Source organism: Notamacropus eugenii, chromosome 1 (genome assembly GCF_028372415.1).
Source record: "Notamacropus eugenii isolate mMacEug1 chromosome 1, mMacEug1.pri_v2, whole genome shotgun sequence".
Taxonomy (NCBI): domain Eukaryota; kingdom Metazoa; phylum Chordata; class Mammalia; order Diprotodontia; family Macropodidae; genus Notamacropus; species Notamacropus eugenii.
In genome coordinates, this window is record NC_092872.1 from 639,091,068 (window position 1) to 639,111,178 (window position 20,111).

Consider the following 20,111-nt stretch of genomic DNA (forward strand, 5'->3'; position numbering starts at 1 on the left):
CATCCAGGACTGGTATATTAGAGTCCAAGTGATGAATAACTCCCCTGTCCTCGGTGATGGAAAAAAAAGAGTTTGTGATCAGTTTTTGTGTAGATCTTTTCATCTTTTGTCAGTATGTTGCTGTTCTTCCACTTTCATCTGTCAGTCCTCTCAGAATGATTTTGCAAAGTTGTATATCTCACTAAGCTTTATTTTTTAATGTTATTTCTATGATTACTTTTTGTTTTTACATTATATGGATTTTTAAATATATTCCTTCTACCCAGAGAGCCAACCCTTCTAATGAGAATTTTAAAAGAAGAAAAAAGAAAGCTATTCAACAAAACCAACCAATGTATCAACCATATCTGATAGTATATGCAGTATCCTACATCCATAATCCCTTATCTCTAAAGAAAGGAAAGAGGTACATTTTCTCAGATTCTCACCAGGACCAAGATTTGATGAGGTTTTTTTTTTTTTTTTAAACTGATTTTACCCTCCACTGCTTTTCTCTGTTTTATGGGGTGATACTACTTATAATCTACCATACCCTATAAAATTTCCCAAATGATCGCACATTCTATATTTATGTTCCCATTGGCTGCCTTATCTCTCAATTTGAAAGACAAGTGCTTGCTGACCAGGCTCATTTAAAGCCCCTTTGTCTTCTTGTTATGGTAATTAATTTATATCACTTAAACTTTTATATGAAATTATTGTAATTTTGACATTTTTCTATCCATATCCCATTTTTGGCATCAATAACTTATTTTAATGAATCTGCTTATAGTTGTTTTAATTGTCCACCATATCTTTTTGTCATTTTAATTCTTTTAGCTTTTTTATTCATTTTTATTTTTGTCCTAACAGAGTTATCTGACTGTATGTAGAGAACTGATTCAGGAGTGACTCACACATTAAGGATGAATTGTTTTCTGTCTGTTAAAACATAATTATTTTTTATGCTGGTCATCACATCCAACATCTCACTTTTTTCTCAGAGAAATCAACCTGTTAGTTGATAAGTCAACAAGCATTTGTTGAGCATTTTCCCTGTTCCAGGCATTTTGCAGTTCTTGCCAATACAAAAAAGTCAAACATTCCCTTTCCTCAAGGAGTATACATTCTATTTAGGCAATAACAGGCATATATTTAAGTATGTACTTAAATGTGTCCATAGCAAAAAGGAAGATATCTGGGATGGGAGGCACAAACAGCTAGGGGAATCGGGAAAGGCCCTTTTGCAGGTAGTCCTTGAGCAGAATTTTGAAGGAAGGTAGGAATAAAGTTGGTCAACAAGCACTTATTAAGCACCTACTATGTGCAAGGCACTGTATTGGGTGCTAGGGATACAGAAACAAAATGATCGTGAGAGTTAGACCAGATTATTCCAGATCTATGTTTGCCGTGAGAAATGACCAAATGTTCCATGAATTTATGTTTCTTGATACCATCGGATACCCGATAAAACTAGTTCTGCATGCTCACTTATTTACTTCTCCAATAATAATCTGTCAGCCATCTTTCCATTTTGCTGTAACTTCTTTCTGTCTTCTGGTTTCATTTTTTTCAAATTGATTTTTATCAAACTCTTTAAAAATCTTTAGAAGAAAGACTTAGATATAAATGTCTACTTTCTCAACCAGGCTCTTATTGTTCTCTTAAGGAGTGTCTTCATTATTGTTTATATTTTGCTATACATTTCACTGGTAGGCTCAGTAACTATTGTGATACATAACGTTTTGTTAGCGTTCACGTAATGTGTCATTTTGGTAAAAATTATTAAAGAGTGAGAATCTGTTTCACCAGAAAGTACAAAGTACAATACATCAGTCTGACCCATATTAAAAATAGCACAGCATTATATTTTTAGCAGTCAATTTTGAGGTAAAATATTTAACTCATTCTAGTAATGTTTTAAGTTTGAGTGCTGCAGAATGTTTTACAAATAAACCTTGAAACCATGCCTGACGGTAGCAGAAACCAAGCTCTTGATCTTCTGTTGACCTGTCCCCATTGATCAGTTATAAATTTAAGGGCTGGGTGGTGCAGTGGAAAGAATGATGTCTTTGTGGTCAGAGGACTTTTGCCATGTGCTCTCTGTGACCCTGGACAGACAGGTTACTCATCATCTTTTGGTTCCCCTTTATCTGTCTAGGCTGCATTTTCCTCATGTCTAAAATGAAAGAGTTGGGCCAGAAGGCATATAAGGTCCATTCCAGCTCCAAATCTATGGTCCTGTGACTTAAGGATGGTCAAAAGGGTCAGAACAGTAATCTAGGTTCCCATTTTAAGAATCATTCAGAAGATACAAAATGGGAGTGAAAAGAAATCTCATCAGATTAATACATTTTTACCTAAATCACATTTTCTCTGCTCTGAGCTCTCAGACTCGCAATTGAATACTGATAATTTGCAATAGAAAAAGAGAACACAAAGCTTGTGGGGGCAGAGGCAAATTTAGATCTCTAATGAAAGATGACAGAGGGGCGTTTAAGACAGCCTAGGCAGCCAACAGCAGGGTCTGGGACAACATGAGCTTTTCAGAAGCTGTTTAGTACCCACAAAGCTTTAAATAAACAAGGCGAAAAGAAAAAAAGACCTCATCAGAGGAATGGCAAACCTAGCCTCTTCCATTTATTCTAGAGGCGAAATGTCTAATGCACCTAACCATCCTTCTTTCTCATTTCTGTTCTGGTTTTTCTAAATCCAACAGAGATGTCATAGAATTCCCTGATGAAAACCTTGAGCCTACTCTTGTTCTAACTAATCAGTTTATTTCTGGCTTCCAGATAGGGTATGGACAGCCAAAGAATTCAGTAGCTAATTAACTCTTCCAAAACTAAAATGATATCATGGAATCATATTTTTAAAAGTAAGCTCCATCTCTTTTTGTTTTATTTTTAAAAGGTTTAATTGATGCATTTGTTATTTTATATCACTGTCATTTCATAGTACCCATCCCGCTCCACCCCCAACACTCCTTTGCAACAAAGAGGAACAGCTAAGTAAAACAAACTCACCCATTAGTCATGCCTGCCAGTGCATACATACATCATCCTCTATTGATAGAATTTCAGCCTCTCCCCTCTTAACACCTTGCTGTTGAAAGAAGAACTGTGTTTCATCATTAGGCCTCTGGAATCAAGAAGATTAATCTGAATTTTCATATCTTTTTATTGTGATTTTCCTTTATATTATTGAGGTCATTGTGTTCTCTTGGTTCTTTAGTTCGTACAAATCTTCCTAAATTTCTCTAGACTGCTTATTTTCCTCCTTTCTTACAGTGCAGTATCATTTCTTTATATTCATATGCTACAGTACAAATGATTAAATGAAAATTTACCAAGTGCTTAGTATGTACCAACCACTAGGGATACAGAAAGAAAACTGGAGACAGTCCAAGTTTTCATGGAGCTCATATTCTAATGAGTTGAATAACACACAGCTACAAGGAATGGGAAAGTCCCATGGTCCTTAGGATCCACCAGTAAATTAAATCATAACACATCTTTAATGTCAGTTCCACTGACAAGATCATAGCCATTGCTGATGTTAAGCTATTTGACAGTGCCAAGAACTTTGGGAGTAAGAATCTTCTTTTTCCAGTCTTTGGTAGCAATGGTTGCTGCAGAACCCACAGAAGTGCTTAGTAGGTCCCTTTTCTCCACGGACAGCTTCCAAGAATGACGGTTGGCTTCAGGGGCTCGACTGTGGGGTACTTCAGTTCCCAGAAACCTTGGATTCTGAATCCTGATCTGTGTCCATACAAATTTAAGAAGAGATGAACACACCAAAATTAAGAGGGATTAGGAAGAGATTCCTGTAGAATGTGGGATTTTAGCTGAGTCTGGGAGGCCAGGAGGCAGAGGTGAAGAGGGGCAGCATTCCAGACACAAGGGACAGCCAGTGATAATTTCTGGAGTACGGAGATGGAATGTTTTGTTCCAGGAACAGCAAGGAGGTCAGTGTGACTGAATCAAAGAGTAGGTGGAAGTGGGAGGGTTCTAACTTATAAGAAGACTAGAAAAGTAGGGTGGGGTGGGGAGGCAGGTTATGAAGAGCTTGGAATGCCAAACAAAACATTTTATGTTTAGTTCTGGTGGCAATAGGGAGCCACTGGAGTTTATTGAGTGGGGTAGCAGGTGATGTGGTCAGACATGTGCTTTAGGAAAATTGCTGTCACAGCTGTGTGGAGGATAAACTGGAGTGGGGAGAGACTTGTGGCTTGCTATTTCAGTAGTCCCCGCTAAAAGTAATGAGAACCTTCAGTAGGTAGTGTCAAAGGAGAGGAGAGCTCATATATGAGAGATATTATAAAGGCAAAAATTGATATGCTTTGGAAACATTGGATAGTGGAGAAAGAGAGTGAGGAGTCTAGGATAACTCCTGGGTTGTGAGTCTGAGGGACTGAGGGCAGTGATAGTTACCTTAACAATAATAGGGATTCTAACAAGAGGAGAAGGTTTGGGGGAAAGATAAAAGAATCCCAATTTGGACATGTTGAGTTTAAGATGTCTACAGAATATCAAGTTGGAGATGTCTAGAAGTCATAGATGCAAGACTTGGAGAGGCTAGGACTGGACTAGTAGTTGAAGGTCATCTGCTTAGAGATGATAACTGAAACATGAGAACTGGTAAAATAGTGTTGAAAAGAGGCCCTGGGCCAGAGTCCCGTGGGACAGGCATGGTTACCTTTCTAGTATTCTTATACTTTTCTCCCCTTCACACACCCTGTGATCTAGTGATTGTTCTTGCTATTTGTCACCCATGCCATTCTATCCCTCAACTCCAAGCATTTTCATTGGTTGTTCTTCATGCATGAAATACTCTCCCTTCTCATTTCTATCTCATAGCTTCCTTGGCACTTCTTGACACTCTTTGAATCTCAGCTAAATTCCCCTCCCTGTCACTTAGCTCCTTAATCCTCAGAGCTTACTCCTAATTTATCCTGTGTGTGTTTTATCCATATGTAGCTGTTTGCTTGTTGTCTCCCCCATTAGACTATGAGCTCCTCAAGCGACTCTTTTTTGTTTTTTTTGTATCCCCAGAGCTAGGTGACTGACAAGGCCAGTTCTTACCTTTCTCACATTTTTTGCCACTTCCCAAAATGGCCAACGTCCCCCTCCATCCCCCCACCCACCCACCCAGTTCTGGTGCTCACTTCTCAGGCTTGCCTGGATTTTTGCCATGGCTTCCTAATAGGATTTCTGTCTTCCAGTCTTTAACTTCTCCAATCTATCCTCCACACAGCTACCAAAATAATCTTCCTAAAGCATAAGTCTAACCATCTGATTTCCTTGATCTAGAACCTTTAGTCACTCCCTGTCTCCTTTAGGGTAGCACACAAATGCTCCGTTTGGAATTTGTGGCCCTTTACAATCTAGCTCTAGCCTACCTTTTCAGGCTCATTGCACATTACACCCCTTCATAAATATTCCAACCAAAATGGTATACTTATTACTTCCCAAATTTGGCACTCCATCTTCTCCCTCCATAACTCTCTACAGACCTGAACTCCTTAGCTGGAGTGCACTCGTACTCATCTCATGTGCTATTTACTACTGGAAGTTTTTCCAGGAACCTTTAGTCGTTAGTGCTCACCTCCCCCTCCTCATCAGTATGTATTTACTTAATAAAGTCATAGGATCAGGGAATCAGAGATTTGCTAGTCCAACCTTCTCATTTTATAGATGAGGAAACAGGCCTAGAGAGATTAGATCTAAGATTTACCCCAGACCCTTCCAGCTTGAAATCGATGATCCTATAATCCTTGATATGTTGTATCTCCCCAGTAGAATACAAGTTCCCTGAGATCAGGAACCATTTTTTCATTTTGTTATTGTATTCCCACTGCCTTATACATAACAGGTACTTTATAAACACATGTTAAATTGGACTGAATCAGAAAAAGAATAAAGGAGAGATGCATATCAGATTTAGTAATTAAGAATGCACTGTTCACAATAAATAAAGAAGAAATTCACAACAAATGACAAATGAAAGGATTAGAAACTATTTTGCCCTACTGTATGGTAATAAAACCAACAACTCAAGTGAAATGAATGAATATTTACAAAAATACAAAATGCCCAAATCAACAGAATAAGAAATGGAAAATTTTATTTAGATAACCCAATCTTAGAAAAAAGAAATTGAACAAGCCATAAATGAATTCTTCCCCCCCAAAAAACTCTGGGAGCAGATGGATATACAAATGAATTCTAGCAAACATTCATGGAACAATTAATTCCAATATTATGTAAACTGCAAAAAATAGCAAAAGAAGGGAGCCTACCAAATTCCTTCCATAATCCAAATGTGGTCTTGATACCTAAACTAGAAAGAGTGAAAATGGAGAAAGAAATTTATTGACTACTAAGGCTAGAGCCACATATAAAAATACATTTTGATTCAATATTAGGAAAATTATGAACAATAGATTATATTAAATTTATAGAAAATTATAAACAATAGATTATATTATAATTAACAAAAATCATATTATTATACTAATAGATGCAGAAAAGAAGCTTCTGACAAAATATAGAAGAAAACATAGGAATAAATAGACCACTCCCAAAACCATCTAATCATACATATTTTGTAGGTTATATTTCTCCATCTTTTACACAAAAATAACATAAAAGACTTGGTGAAGTGCCTTCCTAAAATCAAGGTAGACTGTTATCTACAGCATTCCTTTCAATCTACCATCTAGTATCTATCAAAAGGAGTACCTGTTCTTGACAAAGCCATGCTGGTTCTTGGTAATCATCACTTCTTTATCTAGATCTTCAGTAATCATTTCTTTAATAATATGTTTCAGAATTTTTCTAAGAATCCAAAGTCAGGCTCATTGCTCTCTAGTTTTCCGACTTCATTCTCTTCCATTTTTTGAAAACCAGGATATTTTCCTTTTCTATTACTTTTCCATTTTTTCCCATTCCTACAGTTCCCCTTCTATTCTTCACATTATTTCAGAGATCGCTGATAGTAGCTCAGTCATCACATCTACCAATTCTTGAAGTACCCTAGAATATGGATATCTCCTCAGGGCCCGGCGTCTTGAACTTTTTGTTGGTGATTAGAGGGGCATTCTTCCTTATCTCCTTAAGAATCAACTCCCTCCCTAACAGTTTTTTGTTTTAACCTTTCCAGTCCAAAGTCTCAGCTCCCGGTATTTTCTCTGGCTGTGCGCCAAGCCTTGAATGCTCTCCCTCCTCCTCTCTGCCCATTGGCTTCCCTCCACTCCTTCAAGTCCCAGTTAAAACCCTGTTGTTCATCCTTTGTTTCGAAGAGGACCAAAGTTAAAATCCTAGTTTCTGTTGGAAGCCTTTCCCAATCCCTCTTAACTCTAGTGTCTTTCCTTGGTGAATATTTTTCCATTTATTCCATACCTAGCTTATTTGTGCATATTTGTTTGCCTGTTGTCTCCCTCGTTAGCTTGTGAGCTCCTCGAGCAGGAATTCCTCAACACTTAGCACAGTGCCTTACACATAGTAGGCACTTAAATAAATACTTATTGACTATTGACTTGACAACTATCATTTTTCTTGGCAAAGAAAACAGAAGCAAGATGAGGTGAACACTTAGGCCTTCTTTCTGCCCTTATTCCTCTTGTGATATTCCATATTTCCCCAGTATAGTGTTTTTAAAAGCTTTTTTTGTTATCCTTAGTTTTCCTCAACATCCTTCCCTCTGAGCTTTAGCAATCTTTAGGCCTGGCACTGTTTCATTTTTATCTTTGTATTTCCAGTGTCAAGTATCAGTTAATATTCTTAAGCATTCTACTATGTGCCAGGCACTGTGTTTGAGGAACAGCGAGGAGGCCTGTGTCAGTGGATCAAAGAGTATTGGGGGGAAGGATAAGGCATGTATTTTCTATGTAGTTGTTGAATTGAACATAGATTATTATAGAATCATACTTTGAAACTCTCAGTAGAAATTTGGGCCCTAGAGAATATTATTGATATTCAATCAGAGTGACAAGTCCATTTAATCACTTTTTACAGCTGACATCTGAATTATGGTAGCTATATATGGTAGTTACAACTTCCAGGTCATTCTTCCTCCTTTCTCAAGGAGTTCATTACCTGACTTACCATCTTCCTCTCTTCCCCAGTTCTTCCCCTTATAACAGGGTACCTTAATATCCAATTAGAGGCTTCATCAAACTTCCTAACCTTCCTATTTCTTCAGCCTCAATAAATCCAATGACCTAGTCTTTCACTTCATCTCAGCCACACAAAGAAATGATCACACAATATTAGATCTCACCATTACCTGTGAATGTTGCATTTTCCTAATTAGAAACTCTGATATTTCTCTATCCAACTCACAATCTTCTATCATTCCACCCCTCCTAAACCTGTTCTTTGCCAAGATTTCCAGACCCTCTGTCTCTCAGTACTTTTTCAGGCCGTCAACACTTCTCTTATTCACTCCCTCTCCAACCTCACTCAGTATTTAACCATATCTGTTCTACATGTTCTTCTACCGATGACTCCCTTGCCCACTTGTTCCATCACCTTTTCTTGGCAGACCTCAGCCCTGGATTACTCCCACCATCTACTTCCTCTTTACTCAGGAGATGTTAGACACAAATGAAGTCTCACAATCATGTTGACTGAATACCTTACAAATTTATCCAATATTAAGTGGACTCTCACTCTAATAAAAGCAGTGCTTTTATTCCTCTCTAATTGATGCCCTATCTCATTTCTCATTGAAACTATTCCAAACTTTCTCTTCTTTCCTCAAGTCTTTCACACATCCCTTTCCCACCCTGAGGTATAGTTCTTGTCTCTAATTTTACTAATAAATTGGGACCATTTGACATGAACTCCCTCTTCTTCTAGGTGAACTCTCTCCTCCAGTCTCCTCATTTTAAAACTCTTTGATATCATCTCTTACTCCCTCTTCCTTTCCCCTAGAATCTGGCAAAGAGGTGGCCTCTCTCCTTGCCAAGACCAAACTCCCTACATGTGCATCCGATCCCCTTCTCTCTTCTTCAGCATATCACATCCACAATCCTTCCTCTGTCTTAAATCTTCAGTCTTTCCCTAGAAACTGGTTCCATCCTGCCTTCAGATATGCTCATGTCTCCCTGAGATTTAAAATACTTTCATTAAATACATCATTTCAATCCCATTCAGCTATTATCTTATGTGTCTCCTTCTCAACCAGATTCCAAGATAAAGCTGCCTTCACTCACTACCTTTATTTCCTCCCCTCTCACTTCTCAGCGTCTTGAAATTCTTAACTCATTACTCAATGGAAACTGGCCCTCTCCAAAATTACAGTCTCCCAGTCACCTGATTTAGTGGTGTTTTCTCCTTCCTCTTTCTTGGCCTATCTACTGCATTTGACATTTGGTTGACAATACTCTCCTCCTGGATACACTCTCTTCTCTGGATTTTCATAACACTGTTCTCCCGGTTCATCTCTTCCCTGTCAGACTAGTCCTTAGTCTCTTTTTCTAGTTCTTTTTTTTTTTTTGCTAGTTCTTAATCTATATCATGGCCCCTAATTGTAGGTGTTCCCCAAGATTCTGTCCTAGGCCATCCTTTCTTTTGTAACTATATTCTGTCTCCAGTAACCTTATCCCCTCCCATGAGTTTAATTCTCAGAGAACTCCCAGATCTATATGTCTAACTTATCTCTCCCTGAAACTTTAGTCCTACATCATCATTTTCCTATTGGACATTTCAAACTGGATGTACCAGAGGCATCTTAAATGCATCATGTCCAAAACTGGACTCATTTTCTTTCCCCCAAAACTTTCTCTCTTCAAAGCAACCTTATTCCTATAGAAAGCACCAACATCCTTCCCATTTCCTAGATTTGTAACCTTGACATAATCTTGAACTTCTCACTCTCCCTTAGCCCACATATCCAATCAGTTATCAAATCCTGCTGCTTCTACTTTCCTAATAACTTCCACATCCCACACTCTTTCCACTCATACAGCTCATACCTTCGTTCATCTGGATCACTGCAGCAACCTTTAATTGGTTTCCCTGCATTTTGTTTCTCCCCACTCCTGGTCAACCTCCTGCTGACAAAGTAATTTTCCTTAAGTACAGATAGACTCTGTCATTCATGTACTAAATAAATTCCAATGGTTTGCTATCGTTTCTAGAATAAAAACAAAAACCTCTCTTTAGCTTTTAAAACCCTCCAGTTTGTCCCCAACTTCACCGGACATTCCTTCCCTCCCACACTCAACCATATAGCCAAAGTTTCTTTTCCTCACATACTATACTCTCCACCTGTCTCCCATACCTAGGAATGTACTTCTTCCTTACCCCCACCTCCTAACAGTGATATTAGGCTCAAGCACCATCTTCTGCATGAAAACTGTCTTAGATTTTCTTAGTTACCACTAGTGACTGCACTATATATTTGTGTATACTGTATGTGTATAATATATATATATATTATGTACTGTATGTGTATAATATACATACATATTATTTAACTTTATAATTATCTTTGTACTTTTCCTGCTCCCATTAGGAAGTAAGCCCTTTATAAGCAGGGATTGTTTCATTTTTTACTTATACCCCCTTATTCAGTGTGGTGGCTGGCATGTGTTAGACACTTCATAAATACTCACTGAATGGCTGATTCTGTAATTGTAAATCTCTTGGCTAGAGGGGCCAATTGAAATCTGAAACATCAAGAATTCGTCCATTTTCATTTTTGCCCTTAATAAAGACACAGAGAAACATGATTCCCAGTAGGGTAGAAACCACATTCCTTTGAGTCAGCTGAATTTAGCTCCTCTAGGTGAAATTTACCAGGCTTAGTGAAAGACCATTTCAAATTGAGAAAATAAATGCAGTTTTTATAAAATTAAAATCTTCCTTATCATATGGTCTCCCGAATTTAAGTTTTCTCCTAACCATGTGGTTAAGATTTCATCCTGGAATATAAAGTACGGTCACGGGGAAAACAGATGGTTTATTCAGACTTGATTGCCTTTTCTTATGAAAATCTTTTCCTTATGATTGTTGTGTATTAGACTTCAGATTCTTTTCAAACTAAACTTCCTTGTTAATTTAATTTTAAGTTAATGTAGGTCAGGAGAGAGGCTATATCAAGACTTTAAGTAACTTAGAGAAAAATAATTTACTAGGGAGTATTTACAGAGACAATTTTGTACTGCTTTAAAGTTTATTTCATTACACATTTGGAAAGTATGGAGTTGTAAGCATGTTTTAGCAAGGGAGTAGCCAGGAATATAAGCATTAGCCAGTTGGGGCCTAAAAGGAATTATGATAAGTCAAGTAAAAATTGGACAGCAGGCTTAATGACAAGAAGGCATTCTTTTTCTCCAGGGCCTATAATTCTAGTTGAAATGAATCAAGATGACTTCCATGCAGGTGCTCACATCTAGTATAATTTTCACTCTTTGTTTAATGTAAACCTAGTTTAAATGACTTAAAATTTTAATATTTACATAGCAAGTTTTTTGGTTTTGTTTTCTTTGACCTTTCATGCTTGTTTAATATATTCGGTGAAGAGGAGGCCCTCATAAGGAGAGCTCAGTATGCCTTTCTACCCTTTTGTTCTGGCTCTGCACTTAAGAGCAGAAGACAACTGCTTCCTCTTTCATATCATACCCTTCAGATAGTTGGGGAAAAAAACTTACATGTTCCTTTTTATTCTTCCCTTTTCCAAGCTGCAGACCCCAGTTCTCTTATTAACACAATTTCTAGACCCATAATATCTGATCATTCTCCTCTGGACATATTCCAGTTTATCGACACCCCCTACATGTAGCATCCCAAACTGAACACGTAATTTTAAATGTGATCTGCCCAGAAAGATTGTTATCTCCCTTCATTTGCCCATAATATTTCTGTTAATGCAACCTATCCTTCCATTAGCTTTTTTAGAAGGGAGACATTACTAATTATTTTAATTGTATTATGTTTTTTAAATATTGAGTTTTATTTTTTAATGTTTTCTCCACATAGTCAAAATTGAGCCTTTGGGAATGACCCTCATTGAAGGACTAAAGAAGGAGAAGAAATGTGTGGAAATACAGGGGAACTCAGAAACATGTAAAGTGAAATAGCCTAAAGAGGAAGGCAGCTAGGTGGCACAGTAGATAGTGTGCTGGGCTGGGAATCAGGAAGACACTTCTTCCTGAGTTCAAATTCAGCCCCATATACTTACTAGCTGTGTGACCCTCAGCAAGTCATTTAACCCTGCTTGCCTCACTTTCCTCATCTATAAAATGAGCTGGAGGAGGAAATGGCAAACCATTCTAGTATATTTGCCAAGAAAAACAAAAATGGGGCCTTGAAGAATGGGATGCAACTAAAATGACTCAATAACAAAAACAAGCCTAGAGAGGGAAGTTTAAATCAGCAACATAGTTATTGATAACCTACTATGTGCAAGGCTCCATAAGTACTTTCAGGGCTACCAGGAATCCCCTGGGGAAATGCATGTTCTATGCATCATCTAGTAACCTTTGTAGCCCTTTCCAAGACTCTGTCAACCTAGATTATAGCCTCAAGAACTTTGTAGACAAGGAATAAGACCAAGAAGATCTAAATAGCAATAAAGACAACATAAAAATATTCATAGGGCATTATATGATTTCCAAATGAGTATTAGAAACAGTCAGTGCTGTTTAGAAGAGGAAGAAGTCACTGTGGCTTCAAATAGGTTGAAAATGTTTCTTAGAGAAGGAACTTGAGCTAAGCTTTGAGAGTTAAGAAAGTTTGGCCAGGTGGAGAATGGAGAGGGCATTTCAGGTTGGGAAAATAGTGTGAAAAAAACACAAGAGTGCTCGTAAGGAATCATCAAGGTGGTTTGAGAAAAGAAGAAGGATTTGGTGAACGGTGTGAATTATATCTCCAAGAAATCTAGGAATTCAAGATTCAGTGAATCCCCATGATTTGTCAAGGAGATAAGTCATACATTTTGAGTAAAATTTCACTAAAATGGTAGGGATGGAGAACAGACAACAGAAGGTGAAACAAGGAAGGGATGGTGAAGAAATGAAATGAATAGGCATTATGAGCTCCCCATTTGATAAGTTTGGAGTGAGAGAAAGGAGAGAAATGGGTTGATCTATAGAAAGAACATCAGTGTTTTTTCATATTTAAATTAATTTTTGTTTCTATTTTTTCTTAATCTCCTTCATTTCCCAATACATCCTTTACCTCTCTCATCCAGAGATCATCTTTTATAACAAAGAATTAAAAAAGGACATAAGAGGACAGTAATTCAGCAAAACAAGTCAGTATATTGATCAAGTGTACACAGAGTTCTGCATGCGTAGTTCCTCTCCTCGCCTACAAAGAAGGCAGGGAAGTGCATTCTCATATTTCTTCAAGGTCAAGATCATCAATCATTATAATTACAAAATGTTCAGTTTTGATTTTTGGTGCTAGTAGTTCTTCCCACTTATGCTACTATAGTCATTTTGTATATTGTTTTCCTACTCCTGCTTGTTTCACTTCTCATCAATTCACATAAATCTTCCCCTGCCTCTCTGTATTGTTTATATTCACCATTTTTTAAGATGCAGTAATATTCTAGCATACTCATGAAACAATTCATCTTAATGATTTTCCAACTGATTAGCATTTACTGCTTTCATTTCTTTGCTACTACAAAAAGTGCTTCTGTCAATATTTTGTTTCGTAGGGGAGTTTACTTTCTATCTTTGAAGTCCTTCAGTTTTATCTTTTTGTACAGTAGTGTGATCTCTGAGTCAAAGGACTTGATCATTTTAGAAAGCATCTTAGTGAAGTTCCAAATTGCTTGCTAGAATTGTTGGACCAATTTGCAACTCCACTAAATGGATTTGTGGGCCCATTTTTTTTCCACAGCCATTCCAATACTGAATATTCCCATATTTTCTCATCTTTTGTCATTTTTCTAGGTTTGAGGTAAATCTTCAAAGTTCTTTTGATTTGGATTTTTATTCGTGATAAGGATTAATCTTTCCAATAGTTGTCAGTAATTAGCAGTTCTTCTTTTGAGAACTATTTGTTCATATCCTTTGACCATTTATTTACTGAAGAAAGTCAGTGATTTTTCAATATGGAAGAAGTAAGTGCATGTTTGAAGGTAGGAGAACAGACTTAGCAAATGTGTAGAGATTAAAGATGCCAGAGAAGGAAGGGAATAAGTGTGAGAACAAAATCTCAAAGGAGATAATCTTAACAAAGAAATAGAAAATATCTTTGTCTTGATTTAGAGGAAATATGGATTTGGGTTCTTTTTTTGGCTTATTTTCTCCTTTTTAAATTTAACAAAGATAACTTTTTAAACTGAAAGCTTTTTCTTTCCTATTCAACTACAGTATTTTTTTTCTTGCCTAGAAAATCATACCATATTCCAAAACAAGTCAACAGATATTTTGGAAGTTAGTGCCTCAGGGAAGAATAGAAAAAATATTATGGAAAATGAGAAAGGAAAGAGGGCAAGGGCTGGTCGAACTGCCACCCTATAATGATGAATGCTTTCTTCAAGAAGAAAGCCAGAAAGTGCTGAACATGGAGAGCGTCAAACAGCATCATCACAAAATCCAATCAACTTCATCTTAAGAGGCAAGATACCAGTAGTTTGGGATGTAGTCTTAATAATCAGAAGCAGTTGTCAGTGTACAATCAACCAAACCATTGGCTATTTAAAGCAAAAATCAGAATTAATGTCAAATTATTAGGCGTAATAGCTAACATTTATCTGGTGCTCTAAGGTTTATAAAACACTTTATGTGTTTTCTTATTATAGTTTCATAATAAACTTATGAAGTGTAAGTATTACGGTTCCTATCCCAAGTTTAAAGATGAGAAAAGAAGCCAAATGACTTGCTCATCATCACAAAGCTCCTCAGTCAATAAATATTTATTAATTACCTCCTATGTGCCAGACATTGTGCTCTATATTGGCTAGTAAATAGTAGAGGTGATATTTCAACCCAGATCTTCTTTACTTCAAGTCTAACACTATCCACTGTGCTGTATTGCTTCGTAAATCAGAAGAGAAGATAATGATTATATTGGATACAAATGCAGCCAATTCAACTTGGCCTTGTCAACAAGCTACTGATGTGGCAAATGGAAAATAGAATAAGCCAAAGACATCTACCTTGATTAACACCATTTCCTACAGCAGTTTAATGTAAAGTAGCCACCATCATCAGGTCGAAAGAGCTAAGAAACCATCCGAGCCAGCAAATAGTCAGGTTCTTTTACTGCCTGGCAGAGAGAGAACAATTAAGCTTCACACTAGTTTAGCATTCAGATTCATAAAATACTATAGAGAAGAAAGTCTTAAGAACTCTAATCAATGCAATAGTCATGATTCCAGATGATCAGTGATAAAGAAGACTACTCCGATTCACAGAGATGATGGACTAATTTGCAGAACTGGATATGCATTTTTAGACATGGACAATGTGGAAATTTATTTTGTTTGATTATCTATGCTTATTTGTTACAAGTATTCTGTTTTTGTTTACTTTTTCTTTTTTGAGGTGGAGGTAAGAGGGAGAAAAAGATATTTGATAATTGAAAAACAAAATCTAATTTAAAAATACTATAGAGAAGGATGATGTTGTTTGTCCTTTGTTTTCAAAGAGGACCAGTGACCTCACAGGGTGATGTCTTGACTTCTACATGAATTGGATTTAAGTGAGGCAAAGTTGCACAGAGTTGTCAGCCTCACTCTCTCTTACAGTGTCATCGAAGTCCAGTGGAAACACAAAAATCAGGATGATCGTCAGTGACCTAGATGCAGTGGATGACCTTGGCATCTTCAGTGCTTTCAGTATCTGACCAAGCTTGCCTTTAGCCACCTTCATGGCCATTGAAACAAATTGTTCTCATCCAGTGCTGTTCCACTGGAGGAGGTCTTCACATGCTTGGGTTCACCCCCCTACCATCTTACCAATGGGTTTAAAGCCTCTTGGTTACCCTCCACCTGGTTTAGACCATCTGTCAAGATGGTTTACCAGGGTATGGCTACTGCACATTGCTATAATTTTTGGAGCCACAGGTGAGAGTTGAGTGCCAGGAGGGCTTAGCAAGCCCTCACACCAGAGGTGCTGGTCCTCTTTGAACACCCCATATAATCTAGGAAGCTGATAGGAAGATTACAAGTAGTATCACTTCATAAAACTTTGAAAAACAGTGGAGGTAAAAGCCAGTCTACGGAAAGCTTAACATAAGCCCCAGTTTAACCATATCATCCCAACGGCATTTATATATACATGGAACTGGTAGGAGGACAGAAAATAGACAAAAGATTCTGTAATTAATCAGTGATTCTGTAATGAAGAACATGGAGGACTGAGTAGAGCACTAAACTTGGAGTTAAAAGAACCTGGGTTTGAATCTCCTATCAGACACTTACTAGTTATATGGCCTTGGGCAAGTAACTTGGACTCTGTAGACATCAGATTCTTCATCTATCAAATGAGAGGGGTTAGACTCAGTGACTTTTAAGGCCCCTTCCATCTCTAAAATACACAGTTCTATAATCTCTTTTCATCATCAATGAAGATGAAACTACCATATTTGGACCCTAGTACCTTGGTCATCTGTGTGGTATGTGAGGAAATAGAAATAACACTAGGAAACACAAAGACAGAAAGAACATCTAGAACAGGCCAGGTACATACTAATGAAATCCAGATTGGAGATGACAGTCTTAAGAGCATTAAGGAATCATTTTATCCGTCTGTTTCAGGGAAGGTAACATACAAAAATAATGATGAGGCAAGGGAGAGAAATCATGAATGATATTGCTACCTAAAGAAAAGGTGTTGAGGTTTTTGCATAGGGATGATAATGTGCTAATTTCATTAAGCCCAGAACACTGCAGGGCCTCCTTATTGAAATTTATTTTGACCAGCTACTCAAAAAAGAGTGGCCTAAGTACCCAGAGAGGAATAACTAAATGGATGAAAAATTCTATTTGTTTGGTCTGTGACATGCAGTTGAAAAGCCACCTTATTAGGATATGCATGACAAATGGATTGTGAATTGGGCCCAGACTTGAGTAGGAGGAAAAGAACAGACTAGATTACATTTGGAAAATTGTATACTTTTTTTAATTACCTGGCACAGAGCCCCATCTTTTTAACACAGATTTTCTTTCAGTGATGTCAAGTGGTTGTGAATAACACCACAGTCTCCAAAGAATCAAAGTTGTGGGGGACCTGTAAAGGGCAATGGAGAGATTCATACAGAGCAGGCTGTTCATATTTACAGTGATGACCTATATACAAGAATTGGTATAGATGGACATCATTCAGGAAATGTATGATCAGAAAAAACAAAAGATGTAAGCCTTTCATATAGAAAGAATGAGAAAATACAGAAGAGTAGCCACACTGCTAGTCTCAGAATGTATTAAAAACACACACATACACACAAACCAGAGGAAGACTTCCCATGCCAGTTAAGTGAGAAGGCATAAATAACCTACAGTCTCTAATGATAGAGAATAGTCCCATTTCAGTGAGATCACAGATCCATTGAAGCATTAAAATATAAGAGCAACAAAAAATGTTTTTATGAAATTCCTTGATAATTTATAACCACTGTATTGTTATGGTACAGCAGTAAGTTTTCAAATGGATATTTACCTCTCAAACTACCATATACAACATACACTAAAAATTAGAGATTAATTATGGTCTATCACGCTTTTGATTATATCTAGAAATCGAGAACAGTGAAGAAACTGGTCAATACATAATTGGACGAGGAGGTTACCCTAACAAAGATGGACTGGTCCAGTGTGATGCAGCTGTCATGGAAGGTCTCCCTGGTCGATTTGGAGCAGTGGCAGCCTTACATGGGTATGTGATAAATTTTGTTAATGTAAGTACATTAATGTGAAGTGTGCTTGTTAGTGTTTACAATGAAGGTTCATTTAACTATGTCCATAGGAGGGAAATGGTCACATACAAAATCTTTTAACACATAATCAAAATTCACATATTCACATGATTATTAACAAATAAGACTTTTCTTTCATCTATATATAACATATGCGTATACATAAACTTATACCCATATATACATACACGAGTATACGCACTAATACTAATGAGTGATAACTTGCTATTAAGGCATGTTGTGCCTTTGACCCTCTACTGTCCTGCCTCTTAAGGGTTCTGAACCTTTCGTTGAAGCTTTCTATTTTCTACATTTTTCATCTCTCCCTTTACACTGGCTTTCCCATTGTCAACTATCCTGCCTAAGTCCTCCATCTTGAAAAAGTTCACTTTACAGGACTGCCTCCACTAGCTATTTCTCTCCTTTGTTTCATAGCCAAATTTCTTTAATTATTGGTCCATACTTGCTGCTTCTACTTCCTTGCTGCTTATTCTCTATCCCTTCCCCTACAATTCAGTTCCTCTTCTCATTACTCTACTGAAACATCTTCCTGGGAGTCACTAATGATTCACAGTCCTCAGATCTAATGGCCTCTTATCAGTCAGTGTTCAGTCTCCATTTTCATAATAACTGTTAACCGCCTCTTTAAAACTCTTTTTTTCCTTGGCTGTCTTGGAACTGTATTACTCTGGCTCTCCTTTTACCTTAGTCTCCTTTACCACCTCTTCTTCTTCTTATCCACTAAACCTGGAAGGAAGGAGTGCCATGACTGGACCCTTTTTTTTCCTAAAATTGTCTGTTCTAGACAATCAGCTCCCACAACTTCAACCACCTTACCTCTATGCTGGTGACTTCCAAATCTCTATTTTTAGACCTTTTCTTTCTCTCAAACTTCTCCCAAATTTCTGCCAAGATCTTCTTAAGATTAGAGTGGGGAGAGGAAAAGGGCTATACAGAACAAGTGTAATCTCTCTTCTAAATTACAGCTCTTAAAAACTTGAAAACAATACCATTAAAAATAAGGCTTCCTAGTAGTCCTTATGCCTTAAGCTTTGTTCATTTCTTTATCTCAAACCATATTTTTCAGTGTATTTCCCATCATTTACCCCTTTCCCCTACCTTTAGATTAGCATTAAAGAATATCAATGAATGTGTTGATTTGATTTGATGAATTTTCTCACATTTTTTTCATTAAATTTATTTTTTCTTTATCTACTACAAGAGAAGGTTGAATATGAACTATAATCTTCCTTGAAAGTTTCGACTGTTTTCCATTTCTGCCTGTGCATACTCAGCTTTGCCTACAGTAAAAACATGCTAAATATTTGTTGAATTGAAAAAAATATATATCATATCCTTTCTCCCTGACTGTTGTATCTGCTCTACTAAATACCCCTGATTCTTTGCCACTGATTCTTGCATGGTATAATCATCTCCAGGCTCTTTCTCATCATCACTATCCTTCAAACACTCAGACTTATCAATTTTCCTCTTAGAAGTGGTTACTGGAATGTACACAATATTCCAAATATGGTCCAGGCAAAGCAGAGTGGGGCAGTCACCTCCCTGGTCCTAGGCACTACACCTCTCCACCTACTGTAAGATCTCATTAGGTATTTTGACTGCTATATCACATTATTGACTCACTGAGCTCTCCATGCACAAGAACTTCTGAATTGTTTTTCAGTTGACCTGATAATCCAACTATATCTTCCTCTATCCTGTATTAGCTGAGTTCATTTTTTTAACCCAAATATAAAATTTTACATTTATTCCTAGTCACTTTCATATTTTTTATATTTAGTCTAACATTCTAGTCTGTCAAGATATTTTTTCACCTGATTTCTACTCAGTTCATTAGCCATCCCTTCCAATATTGTGTTTTATACCCATTTAATAAGCATGACATTTATTTCTTTATTCCTTGATAAAAGTGTTAAACAGTACAAGCCAAGCACAGATCCGAGGAACACCCAATAGGAGACCTCATAGCTACTCCTTGGGTCTAGCCTTTCAACTTTTTCTAAATCCTAATAACAGTACTTTTGTCTAACCCACATTCTGTCTACAAGAATAGTATGAGAGACTATGTCATATGCTTTGCTAAAATTTAAATTTATAACATTCCCTCAAACCAGAGATATCCAACATGGCAACTCAGTGGCTGCTTTGTAGCCCTCGACACTATCCAGTGCTGTCCAAATCAGATTACAATATAGTTGAGAAATATTTAACAAAATAAATAAA

The 20,111-nt window shown here is 37.1% G+C and overlaps 1 protein-coding gene across 2 annotated transcripts in view; it reads left to right on the forward strand.

Moving 5' to 3' along the window:
• The window catches only part of LOC140520931 (N(4)-(Beta-N-acetylglucosaminyl)-L-asparaginase-like), a 72,183-nt gene that overhangs the window by 13,980 nt on the left and 38,092 nt on the right, over positions 1-20,111 (forward strand). For both annotated transcript variants that reach the window (XM_072635398.1, XM_072635399.1), the window contains exon 2: positions 17,686-17,824. In XM_072635398.1, the coding sequence (XP_072491499.1) occupies positions 17,686-17,824 (139 nt within the window). The remainder of the gene's footprint in view (positions 1-17,685; positions 17,825-20,111) is intronic.